This window comes from Balaenoptera ricei, chromosome 15, assembly GCF_028023285.1.
Source record: "Balaenoptera ricei isolate mBalRic1 chromosome 15, mBalRic1.hap2, whole genome shotgun sequence".
Taxonomy (NCBI): domain Eukaryota; kingdom Metazoa; phylum Chordata; class Mammalia; order Artiodactyla; family Balaenopteridae; genus Balaenoptera; species Balaenoptera ricei.
The window spans coordinates 82,794,135-82,806,300 of record NC_082653.1 but is presented as its reverse complement, the minus strand read 5'-3'; the positions used below and the strand labels follow the sequence as shown (position 1 = coordinate 82,806,300).

The following is a 12,166-nucleotide window of genomic DNA, read 5'->3' as shown; positions in this document are numbered from 1 at the left end:
TCAATTTCCAAGTCATCTTTAAATTTCACAATAACCACTGTTTTATGTGTTGTATAGTTATCTGAACAATGTTTCAAAAGCATTTGAAACAACAAAAAGACAAAGGAATTCTCTAATGATTGAAACAGCAATGCAAACTAGCAACTTCAACACCAGAATAATTTTTTTTTTTGAGTCTTCAATCTAGCTGAGAAGCATTACAAGTCCTCAGAAGCTGCCTATTATTTAAGAGATACATGTTTCTGACCTCACTTTTCCTAAGAGAAGTGAGGCATATATAGAGAAGTGAGGTTTTCCCATAACCCTCTCAGTTGACAGGGAGGTTTTTCACTTGCTGGGGATTAAAACGAGAGAAACTCTTAACTTCCCTTTGGCCAGAAGACGTCTCTCCCTGCAGGATTTCTCAGGCCCCTTCCTTTGAGGGCTGCTTGCCCTTTAACTTCCCTTCACTCAGGCTCCATTTAGGAAAGACTGCTTAATTCACAGAAGGCACCATCATCACCAGAAAACATCTCCTGGGACCTGCTGGTTCTGGGCACGAGTAGGCTCCGTAGGGTCAAGATACAGGTCTCTACCTGTTCTCTAAGAGCTAACACTTTGGGTTCAGTGCAGACGCACACTAAAAGAGCCAGCGAAATTGTAGGGGCAACAAGATGGAGTAAACGCAGTGTACACAGCTTGCTTGGGTGCAGGGTTGGGGAGAGGGCTGGAGTAGGCCAGGTTTGCCAGAGGTGAGTTTGGAAAGGATGATGGAGATGGAGGGTAGAGGGAGGTTGGAAGAGGTTAGAGAACACTAGGGGGTGTTCCTAGTGCCCTAGGTAATACAGAAGGAGGAAAGATAGGATGTGTGGATGGAGCCTCTCAATACCAGGCGCCGCCGCCAAAGCATTCACTCAAAAATCATTTAGGTGCCCATGTGTCAGGTACAGTTTTGGTCACATGGGTTACAGTGATGAAGGCGACAGAAGGCCCTTAAGTGGGGGTGAGTGAGGCGTGTGAAAGGAACAGACGTGAGGGCCGGTGTGGCTGAAGCACGGGGACCGAGAAGCAGAAAAGCAGAGGCCAGGGCCGACTCTCACCCCCTCTTCCTCTTCCCTTAGTCGTGCCCAGCGTGATGGCCTCCGGAGTGACTGGCAGCAGGGGCCGGATCTTGCAGGGCTTTGCAGGCCGTGGTTAGAGGTTTGGGTTTTATTCTGAGGGCAGCAACGGGACGTTTCATTCATTCTGCAACAGCTTTAGGAACTAGGTAGTCTAATCCCACTTTTACTGACGAGGACGATCAGGGTGTGGTTAGGTAATTTGTTCAAGGTCAGCTGAAGGCTAGAGGGGCTACGAAAACCTGCCGCCTCTCCCCACCCCAGGGCCGCCCGCGCCACCCACCGAGGCTAGGCAAATACAGCCGGTGCAGCCCAGGTTCGGGGCGTGCGCGCGCCACGGCGACACTGCGCATGCGCCTCTGCCTACGGAAGCCGGGAGGGAGGGAGGGCGGGTGGGATGGAGGGAGGGAGGGGGCGGGGCCGACGCTGGCGGGCGCGGGGGAAATGGCGGCGGCGGCGGCGGCGGCGCCTGCGGCGAACGGGACCGGAGGGAGCAGCGGGATGGAGGTGGATGCAGCAGGTAATGGGCCGCGCGGGAGCGGCTTCTGGAGACTTACTTGGGGGCACATCAAGGCCGTCCTGGACTCCCGGGAGAAGTCGGGGGGGGCGGGTCAAAAGCGAGCTCCCTGGGTTAACTTGCGGGAGGGATGTATGGCCCGACTCTGCCGTCTCCCACTCCCGTCTCCCGGGAGGACTCTCACCCCCTCTTCCTCTTCCCTTAGTCGTGCCCAGCGTGATGGCCTCCGGAGTGACTGGCAGCGTTTCAGTCGCTCTTCATCCCCTCGTCATTCTCAACATCTCAGATCATTGGATTCGCATGCGCTCGCAGGAGGGGCGGCCTATGCAGGGTGAGTGTTCGGCGTAATTCTCCAGCCTCCTCTCCTTGGTCACCTCCCCCAAATGGTGGTCTTTCCCCTTCCTTTACTGAAGCCAATTCCTCCTCCGCAGATCACCGTTTCCCTAATATTTGGTTCACACTGTCCTCAGACCCTCAAGCTATAATGATTAGGGAAGTTTGGGGTTTCCTTACCCTCACCTCTTATGTGTCCTTCTCTCATCCAGTGATTGGGGCTCTGATCGGGAAGCAGGAGGGCCGAAATATCGAGGTGATGAACTCCTTTGAGCTGCTGTCCCACACCGTGGAAGAGAAGATTATCATTGACAAGGAATATTATTACACCAAGGAGGAGCAGTGTGAGAGGGGAATAGACGTGGGGAAGAGGAGTGGGAGTGGGGAAAAAAAGCAGAGTGGGGAAGATGGAGAGGGTTGGGGAAAAAAATAAACAGGATAGGACGAGAACAGAGGAAAAGTGAAGAGAGAGTAGCTGAAGAGACCTTAGAAAAAGGACACATTCAGTTATTCCCTGCAAAGAAGGTAAGGAGTGAGAGAAGACTGAGATTAATTATTCTAAATTGAGCCAGCATGGGGAGAGGAGAAGCTAGTAAAAATACACCAGGAGCTTCAAATTAAGGAAGGATGGTTTAAAGAAATACTCTGGCCCCTTCCTCTGCAGTTAAACAGGTATTCAAGGAGCTGGAGTTCCTCGGTTGGTACACCACAGGGGGGCCGCCTGACCCCTCCGACATCCACGTCCATAAGCAGGTATACACACACTTGTGCATGCTGGGGCAGAGACTAGAGGGGGAGGGGAAGAAGATGGGCCCTGACACTCGTGTGCATCCTCCCCCTCTTCCAGGTGTGCGAGATAATTGAGAGCCCTCTGTTTCTTAAGTTGAACCCTATGACCAAGCACACAGATGTGAGTAAAACTGACCCCGTGCCCACTTTTTCCTGCTTGTCCATCGCTATGGCCATCTTTCATTCTCATCCCCTGCTATCTTAAACTGTATGACATCTTTACTGAATTGAATCTCTCTTTTGCAGTTTACCAACTGTGAGACTTTGGGTTAGTCATTTAACCTCTAAAGTGCATTTTCCCCGTTGTGTAAAATGGGGTAATTCCTACTTCACTAGGTCCTTGGGAAGATTAGATGAGAAAATGTAATGTGAAAGGGCCAAGGCCCAAGTTTTTGGCACTTAATATATAGGTTCAGGTGTGTTTGATGTAAGAGCTGTTCTCCCATCTCTTCTTTACAGCTTCCCGTCAGCGTTTTTGAGTCTGTCATAGATATAATCAATGGAGAGGTAGGTAATGCCCTGCCCTTCAACCCTCAGATTCTGCTCCTGGCGTTTCCTCCTTTTGACTGTGTGTGCCCTGTAGGCCACAATGCTGTTTGCTGAGCTGACTTACACTCTGGCCACAGAGGAAGCTGAACGCATTGGTGTGGACCACGTGGCGCGAATGACAGCAACAGGCAGTGGAGAGAACTCCACTGGTAAGGGAGGCTGCAGGGGCTTCGTAAGTGGGGGGGTGGAAGGTGTGGCCCCACTCCTTCTCCACCTTGGCCTGTCCTTGCCCCCCTGCAGTGGCCGAACACCTGATCGCACAGCACAGCGCCATCAAGATGCTGCACAGCCGCGTCAAGCTCATCTTGGAGTACGTCAAGGCCTCCGAAGCAGGTAGGACAGGTGTCTCCCTGGCACTTGAACCCCTTTTCCTCTCCCTCCTGGGGAAGCGACAGCATCCACGCTAACGCAGCCTTTGTTGTGCCTTTAGGAGAGGTCCCCTTTAACCACGAGATCCTGCGCGAGGCCTATGCTCTGTGTCATTGCCTCCCAGTGCTCAGCACAGACAAGTTCAAGACAGACTTTTACGATGTGAGTGTAAAGCCCAGGACAGGGAGGTGGGGCTCGCGCCGTCATTTCTGCACGCAGGACCTGGGACCTGGCTGTTCCCTGGGCATGCAGCGGGGGACCCAGAGCCCCGGGGAACTGGCTCTTTCTGTTCCCTCGCAGCAATGCAATGACGTGGGGCTCATGGCCTACCTTGGCACCATCACCAAGACATGCAACACCATGAACCAGTTCGTGAACAAGTTCAACGTCCTCTATGACCGACAAGGCATTGGCAGGCGGATGCGGGGGCTCTTCTTCTGAGAGGATACTTGAAAGGATGCAGCACGGGGGTCGGACAGCTGTCAAGAGGAGGGCGCTACACTCCGTTTAGAGAAACCTGTTGCTAATAAAAGGGGAGCAGCCCCTCCGCACCCCTTCTAGTGGCTCTGTCCTCTCTGTTAGGTGCCACACTCTTGGATCTTAAAGCCTTGACCCTACGGGCTCGGTGGCTGGCCGAGGGGGAGGCGTTTCTCAGTTACTGCAGCACTGAGTGTTTACCACAGGGAGGTACGTGCCTGAACCCCAGAAGGCAGAGGTACTCGTGTCCATACTTTGGACTGTAAACTGGAGTGGGGGCGGGGGCGGAGACCCAGTGCAGTCTCTGCCACCCGCGCCCGGCAGGCAGAGCAGGAACCCCCGAGTAGACTTGAGTGGCTGGAATGAGACAAGCGTAAAGGGAAAAGATGATGATAGATAGATAGATAGGAACCTAGAAAACTCAAAATACCCTGTTTTAACAGAAGGCAGCAAATCTACAAACAAACACTTTATTAGCAAAAAGAATGAGTAATACAAGTACAGTTTGGGAAAAAGAGGGGATCCTCCTTTCCCCTCAAGGGCATCTCCAGATCTTTAAAGGAAGGGGGATTAGGACGATATGCAGAGTAGATACCAGCGTCTCAAGCGACTGGAATCACACAAAAGTGATGCGTGTCCGGGCAGTGTTGACCTGCCACACGTTCAGCTCCTCATACTCATCTAGGGCCGCCTGGAACTGAGCAGGTGTGAAGCCGCGAGACACGCAGCGCTGCTCCGCCTCGGAAAACCGGACACTTCGGCCCTCTGAGACCAACTCACGGACAGTGGCAAATATCACATCTGCTGGTCTCTGGGTCCTGGAGGAAACAAGCATGGGTGTGCAAGCATGGGTGTGTAAGGTCGGGGTACAACAAGAACACCCAGTACCAACAGAACAGCAATGGTCAGTGTTAGAATTCTGAGGCCAACATCACAGACACAGGGACGCAGAAGCCACAGGATAAGTTTTCTGCTCAAGAAGGTCAAGGTGACCCCTGACATCCTTCACTAAGCCACTCACCTGGCTGTTTGCCCCTTGTCACCCAGAAGTGAGTCCTTGGACATCTCCATTAGCCGTATGGCTTCATTCACATCCTCCTTCTCCACAGTGTCCACCATTCGCAGACGTGCCTAAGGGGAAGGTAGGGAGAGATGGGAACGGGAGGAGGGGGGTGGAACAAAGTCAGGGACCACCCCCCCCCCCAGCTCTAAGGTTGGGCAACCCATGTGTTCCTACTCACAAAGGAGTAGAGGCCCCTCCCCTCCCGCCAAGCATCCGCAGTGTGGGGCCGGCACTGTCAGACCGAGACAAGTGCAATGCCCAGGGCAGCGTCCAGCAATTGCCCAAGTCTCCGCCTCTCAACACTGGCCAGTCCCGGTGTTCAGCTGTCCTGTGAGGGAGACCAGACCCTTCTGAACTCCACTGGGCTCCCCACCACGACAGATGGAGCTTGGGGAGCTCAGCCAAGAAAGCAACTGGCAGAGAGGTAGTGTCCCTGGGGCTCGGGAAGTGCTAGCTCAGCAGTAGGTCAGGTAATCACACTACCTGCACGAACAGCACTTTGGAGCCCCCAGGACTAAGGTCCAAGATGTGAGGACAGAAATGAAGGTTCCTAGCACAGGATCTAGGACACAGGGAGTGCAGTTAACCCACCCACCCCCTCGGTGAGGTCGGAGCAGCAGGGAGAAGGCCCTTCCCTCCACGGACGCGGGGCGCGCCCTGCTGGGGCAGCAAGTACCCACAGTGCGGTAGCACGGACAGGACCACTATCTGCACTGTCAGCACTTTAGCCCCGGCAGGGCCTGAGCGGAGGGGGGGCAGCGAGAGAGGGGCCACGTCAAGGCAGGCTGCCCAGGAGAGCCCAAGCGGACCACCCTCCAGCAGGACAGGCTGGCACTCACCAGAGCAGTGGACAGACGCAGGATAGCCAGCAGAGTCCGGGCGGAAGTATAGGTGGCGTCCTTACTGGCCCAAGCCTCTCGCCTCATCTCCACGTACGCTGCTGTGATGTAGTCGGCCAGAGACTCCGGCACCGTGGGCTGCTTCTCCCGGCACGTAGCTATGTAACGTCTGTGGGAAAGCAGGAGCGGGGGGCGGGGGGGGCCAAAGAGTATGTTTTTTCTGCATTAAGAGTTTTCCATTTAAGAAGACTTTGGCGGCGGGGCGGGGGGTACTTTTAAGTAGGAAAAACAAAGTCAGCAGATGAGTATTTGCTTGCTTAAATATCACTGATGGATTTCTCCAAATGCTGCATTTCAAGTTATTCCCAAATTTTTAGGAAAATGGCCTTTGCATGAATATGACAAATCCATATGACGGTTTTGTTAACTTCAAGAGAATAGGTAAAAGGAAGAAAAACTTGAGGAACCCCTGGGAGCCCCTGGACAGACTCCATGGAGAGAATAGTGCTATCAAGTATCCGTGCAGCAGGACGCAGCTTTGCCAAAAATCTGAACCTGTCTCAACCCTGAGATGGGCAGGTGGTGGAGGTAGCATGAAAGGCAGGTTCTGCGTCATGGTCTCCCATGGCCAGGCTGGGGGGACCTAGACTCACTGTTCTCAGACCCAGGACATATGGTGGAGAAGGAGTGAAAGCTTTTCAAGAGACGCACACCCAGGCCAAGACATTGCCACCCATGGCACCGGGACAAGTACACCAGTCCTCGCCCAGCTCTCCTACCTCATAAGCTTCATGTCCAAAGGTTCAAACTGGGCGGGGGGCTGCCGGCTGTGCTGGTGCACATAGGTGATGTGCTGGGCCAACCTGGGAAGAGGGGAGGCCAAGTAGGAACCCTGTCTCTTTGGTGCTACACGTCACACCCGAACTCTACATCTTGGCCCCTCAGCTCTCCACCTCAAAGCCTGGCAGGGACAAACTTTCCCATTAAAAGACCATCAACATTTCAACCCTGACCCACTCTTAACAACTGTCGACCAGCCCCTGCTGTATGAGGGAAAGGTTCTGGAGTTTCCATGAGCAGACAATGAAGAGTTTTCTAATCTCTCCTCCCTCTCCAGAGATTGTTACTAAGGGGTGTCTTCCTTGAGGGCTGAGCTGCATTCACCTCAGGTCATTGTCTCGGTCGGGCCGGTCCTGGATCAGCCAGAGGAGGTCAAATCGGGAGAGCAGCGCAGCAGGAAGCTGTATGTTCTGCTCCAGGCTGCGGCGAGGGTTGTAGCGCCCGTAGGCAGGGTTGGCGGCAGCCAGGATGGAGCAGCGGGCATTGAGCGTTGTGAGAATGCCTGCCTTGGCGATGGAGATGGTTTGCTGCTCCATGACCTCGTGGATGGCCGTGCGGTCAGCCTCTGCCATCTTGTCAAACTCATCAATGCAGCACACACCCTGGTCAGCCAGCACGAGGGCGCCACCCTCCAAGGTCAGCTCTCCACTCATGGAGTCTCTCAGCACAGCTGCTGTGAGCCCCACTCCGGAGGAGCCGCGGCCTGTCGTGTACTGGCCTGAACAAAAGGGCCAGGGAGAAAGAAAATAGAACGTGTTTAGGAAAAGCGAAGAGAACAAGGGAGCAACAACGGGGCAAAGGACAGAAGAAACAGGGCTAGTGAGGCAAGGCCTGTACTGAACTGCTCTGACCTAGCCAGGCCTTCCCGAGGCAGCTGCAGGGCTGTGGGTGGTGGCGCTGACCCAATCTCCATTCCCCAACGCTCCCAGAAGAGGACACACACGGAAGCGTGGTGGTCCTACTCCTGTCCTCAGTTTGCCTCTCCCAGGGTCTGACTACTCACTGCGGGGGGCCAGGCGGTCAATGTAAGACAGGAGCTGAGACTTGGCCACACCAGGATCCCCCATCAGGCAGATGTTGATGTTGCCTGGAGGAAGGGAAGGAAGCCCCTGAATGACTATTCCTTCAATGCAAGTTGTCCAAACACAGAGAAAAGTGCTTTCGAGATCTGCCCCCATCATGCCCAGCACCATTTCTTTTAATCCCACCCCGTGCCCATGAAGCCAAGACGCCTGCTCTTTTATTCTGTGACCTATGGGACACTGGCCCTGGTCACCCATCCTTTCTTCCTGAACGCTGCACTCACCCCTGATCTTCATGCCTCGAGGAGACTGGTCCACCCCTCCCACCAGCAGGAGCAGCAGCGCCTTCTTCACGTCTTCGTGCCCGTAGATCTCTGGGGCGATGGAGGCTGCCAGCTTTTCATAGAAATCCTCCTCTGTGGGAAAGGGAAAAGTAAGAGTGTTCCCCGGGGGATAAAAGGTGCTAGGATGAAACTCACACTCCCAGTGCTTCCCCTGACCCCTCACCTGCAATCTGCCTCAGTTCCTCCCTGCTCAGTTCTCCTGCCCCCGACTCGTCATCCTCACTCTTACTCATCTTCACAATCCGATGGGCTTCCAGGTAAGTTTCCGACAGTAAACCCTTGGGCAGGAAGATGCCAGGGTATAAATGAAGTTCTTTAACCTGCCCATCCACGTGATTCCCTCAGGAGTTCCTGACAAAACCTTTCGTTCTGCTTTGCTTGGTGTTCTGCTATTGACACTTTTCTCTGTGGGGCTGGATAAGAATTAGGGGATGAGGAGAAACAGGGAAAACCACCTCCTCATTTTAAACTCCCTTTCTCACCTGGACCATCTGTCGGAACCCAGCGCGCAGGACTGGCAAGAAGATACCGGTGACGCTGACGTGGTCCCCGGGCTGGGCAATCCTTGTGTTCTCTCCTTCTACCAGCACCGTGATGCTGCGAGGGATATTTCCCACGGGCACTTGGTCGCTCTGGGGGAGAAGGGTACGTGAGACCTCCAAGGACTAACCTCCCCTCCCCAGGCACGCTGCTCTACCGCTTCCTGGCCTACTCAGCCTCACAGAAGCCGACAGGAGGGACGCTGAGCTCTCCTTTACCTCCTCCCAACTCAATCAGCAAGTTCCAGTTAAACCTCCCTGCTGCTCTTGATGACTTCTCTGCCTCAGCTCCTCTCTCTCTTGTTCTGCTTTCTTCCTTCTACTCCAGTGGACTCCCAAGCTCCACCTTCCCTGGGTCCTGGACCACACACCCCAAACTTACATGTTCTTGCATCTTCATCTCCTGGAATTTGATGAACTTGGAGCCACGTGTCTGTAGATACAGCCGCCCTCCTGAGCGGTTGGTCTGGCACTCCTGGCTCGGGCACATGATCAGAGGCATGAAAGTGGGAGACTGGATCTAGGATGCAAAAAAGGAAGCACCAAAGGAAATCATAAGGAAAGGAGCTCCTCAGGGTCAGTCACTTGAATCACATTCCTCTTTGTCGCAAAAACCATGGAACTTTTGAGAATGTCTTAAGTTATTCCTGGTGGATATCAACAGACACAAAAAACACAGAATGTATAGAAAGACCACTCCACGCTAGAATGAAGATGAAAAGTGAACACACAAGCATGTTTTACAACAATCAGAGAAAATAACAAGTGAACATCAGCAGACAAAATTAATTCTTACAAAAACCACTGTTCATTGCTCCATACATACCGGCTGATAGGTCTCTGCCCCACACTGGTCACAAGTGTAAGTGGCCACCACCATCCTGGGTTTGACTTCAGAGACGCGAGTGACAATTCCACGCACTGTTACCAATTTCCCCACAGAGTCAGCCCGTACTTCCCGGATCACACGAGGCTTGTTACTACTGGGGCCTTGAAAATACAGCTCACTGAGGGAAAAAAATCGTCGTTAGCAAGGCTCTGGGGATCAAACCCCACACCCTTCCCCACCGAGACCACTCACAATCTGCGCATGAGTTCAGGAGGATACTGGTTCTGGGGGCTCCGGGCTGCCCCAGGGTCCCGGCTCCGCTGCTCCATCATCAACCGGTGCTCAATGTAAACATCCAGAACATCTTTATTGACCACCTAAAGGAAAAGAAAGGAAAATAGGAAAAAATCAGGATGGTGAAAGGAGAGCGCATAAAGGGGGCCAGGCAGAAATCACCGCCCCCTTTCTGCCAGCTTGGAAAGCCAGCTTTCTGCCCCAAGAACCTTCTTGAAAAAAACCTAAGGGCCATGCCCTGCATTTTTCTCACCTCTCTTTCCTTGCACTGAGGCAGCAGCTCTTGTACAGCATCAGCGAAGAGCCTGGCATAGCGCTTGGTGTTCTCACAAATTGAATCCACCAGCTCAGGGTCATCCTCAGCTACATCATCTAGGTCTATGTACACTGCCACTTGCTCCCGATGAGCCAATCGAACCTGGGGTGGGGAGGAGATAGCCACGGGGCCAAATTTACCTTACCGGTGTTGACAAGCAAAAATCTGTCACCACAAGCTCAGCACACAGGTCCCAGGCCCCACGTGGGAGAAACAGCAGTGTGAGACAGAACAAGACTCATTACTCAGCCCCCCGAACTCCTGAAAATACCTTAATTATTGTGAATCTAGTGATACACAGGTATCAGGTATGGTGCTAAACTTGTCACTTACAGAAAAATGCATTTGCTAACAGCTCTTATAACTGAAGTCACCGCCCCATTCCCTCTACCCAACCTTAAACTTACCAACTGGTTCCCATACTTGAACTGCTTCTTGCCAAATTCATCATCCTGGTAAAACTCTTGTAGGAACTTCTTCACCTTTTCTATAAAGAAAGCGTAAAACCGTGAGAATCAACCTTTCTTCAGATACCTTACTGCAAAACCCGTCTGAGAGAAATCTAAGAAACTCACCTCCATTTAAAATGAGATCGATGAACTCATCAATCGAAACAACATTCAAATAAGCCTACCTAATTCTCCCCAAACAGGGCAGAACTCTTTTTCACAAGCCTGTTTTGGCCTAGGGAAGAAAAAGTGGCCCCGGGCAGTTTAGAGTATTAACCAATACTCTCCCCGCAGGGGAATTCCACTCTCTGCCTTAGTTAGAAATCTCAGTACCGTTTCCTAAGGGCCTCCCACAGCCGGCAACACACTCAGGTCTCAAGGTTCTCAGCGTTTCTTCTACGCGTTTTGTTCTCCTTTTCTTTCGATCCCCTAAACCGCTGCTCTCACTGGGATCTCCGCCACCAGGCCCGTCCTCCGCCCCACCCCCTCTCCCGCCACGGCTTCCGCTCTTAGTAAACAAAGAAGCACATGGGCCCAGATGCCGCCGCCTCACAGCCCGGGATTCCTCCGCCCAGGGCGGGAGCCCGTCCGGCGATTGGCCGGCTCGTCAAGGGCCACACCGTCCCACCCCACCACTTCCTCCCTCTGCCTCTGATAAGCACCCCAATTCCAGGCAGGCCCCCACCCTCAGCAGCTCTCTCCGAGGCCACCGCGCGGAAGGACACTGTTTACACACGACACTCCTTCCAGCGGCGTCGCGCAACTTCCGCCCGCCTTCACTTCCGCTTGGAGGTGAGCCTAACGCGGCCAATCCCGGAGCGCAGCGGCCGGCCTGCCCACCCCCCGGGCTTCGGCGCGTCTCGGGCGCTCCGAGCGCCTAAGAGCGCGGAAGGAAGTGGGACTAGGGGTGGCCGACCCTGAACCTTTGACAGGGTCCCCTGAGGTCCTGGTCTCCCCTTGGCGCGACCCTTCCTTCTGGAACTTAGAGCCGGGGTGCCCGCCCACCCAACACGACTCCTACTTCTTTCCCGTACGCGGTTACCAGCGTTCCCCCGACCTCGGCGCCCCGTGCGCATCGCAAGCACCGTGTGCCTCTAACCCGCCACCTCCCGACCCTGCCTCGGGCCTCGCGCGCCGAACCCGGCCCCCCGGGACCCCAGCTCACCCAAACAGGTGTTGACCAGGAAACTTCCCGCGCAGGACGCCCCTCCCACACTTGCAGACCCTCACCTTTCTCGAGCGCATAGTCCTTAAGTGCCATTGCTGCCGAGGGCTGTGCGGCAGCAGTTGGCGGGCTCTGAGCTCTCACTCCCCGGACAGCTAAAAACGTCCGCGCGGCGGACTGCGGCCGACCAACCGAAATTGGCGCGAAACGTCGCTCCCCACGTGACCAGCGCCGCTGAGTGCGGGCCAATCGGAGAAGAGCCCTCCGCCCCTCCCACTCGCCACGGGCCCCTGCCACGACCAATCAGTGGGCGAACCTGGGCTGAGTGACGGGGG

General features: G+C 54.3%; 2 protein-coding genes across 2 annotated transcripts; one reads left to right on the top strand and one right to left on the bottom strand.

The window, feature by feature from the left end:
* The first annotated feature begins 1,516 nt into the window (after positions 1-1,516).
* COPS6 (COP9 signalosome subunit 6) lies at positions 1,517-4,210 on the top strand. Its single transcript, XM_059896491.1, has 10 exons — positions 1,517-1,617; positions 1,820-1,945; positions 2,160-2,291; positions 2,612-2,700; positions 2,795-2,857; positions 3,196-3,243; positions 3,320-3,434; positions 3,526-3,618; positions 3,716-3,816; positions 3,955-4,210. The coding sequence occupies exons 1-10, from the start codon at positions 1,542-1,544 to the stop codon at positions 4,093-4,095; spliced, it is 984 nt and encodes a 327-aa protein (XP_059752474.1). The 5' UTR covers positions 1,517-1,541; the 3' UTR covers positions 4,096-4,210.
* Positions 4,211-4,587: 377 nt separating this feature from the next.
* MCM7 (minichromosome maintenance complex component 7) lies at positions 4,588-12,040 on the bottom strand. The gene is made up of 15 exons (XM_059897511.1): positions 11,897-12,040; positions 10,625-10,704; positions 10,155-10,319; positions 9,860-9,984; positions 9,605-9,785; positions 9,161-9,298; positions 8,722-8,871; positions 8,403-8,517; positions 8,180-8,311; positions 7,877-7,960; positions 7,198-7,591; positions 6,813-6,896; positions 6,034-6,202; positions 5,153-5,262; positions 4,588-4,949 (listed from the first exon to the last, which is right to left on the bottom strand). The coding sequence occupies exons 1-15, from the start codon at positions 11,925-11,927 to the stop codon at positions 4,748-4,750; spliced, it is 2,160 nt and encodes a 719-aa protein (XP_059753494.1). The 5' UTR covers positions 11,928-12,040; the 3' UTR covers positions 4,588-4,747.
* Positions 12,041-12,166: the final 126 nt, after the last annotated feature.

Coding starts and splice junctions, on each gene's coding strand:
- COPS6 (XM_059896491.1), top strand. CDS start 1,542: ATGGCGGCGGCGGCGGCGGCGGCGCCTGCGGCGAACGGGACCGGAGGG. Junction 2,701..2,794: donor ACATCCACGTCCATAAGCAG/GTATACACACAC, acceptor CCCCTCTTCCAG/GTGTGCGAGATAATTGAGAG. Junction 3,244..3,319: donor TAGATATAATCAATGGAGAG/GTAGGTAATGCC, acceptor TGTGCCCTGTAG/GCCACAATGCTGTTTGCTGA.
- MCM7 (XM_059897511.1), bottom strand. CDS start 11,927: ATGGCACTTAAGGACTATGCGCTCGAGAAAG. Junction 8,518..8,721: donor GGTTCCGACAGATGGTCCAG/GTGAGAAAGGGA, acceptor TTCCTGCCCAAG/GGTTTACTGTCGGAAACTTA. Junction 7,592..7,876: donor TGACCGCCTGGCCCCCCGCA/GTGAGTAGTCAG, acceptor CCTTTTGTTCAG/GCCAGTACACGACAGGCCGC.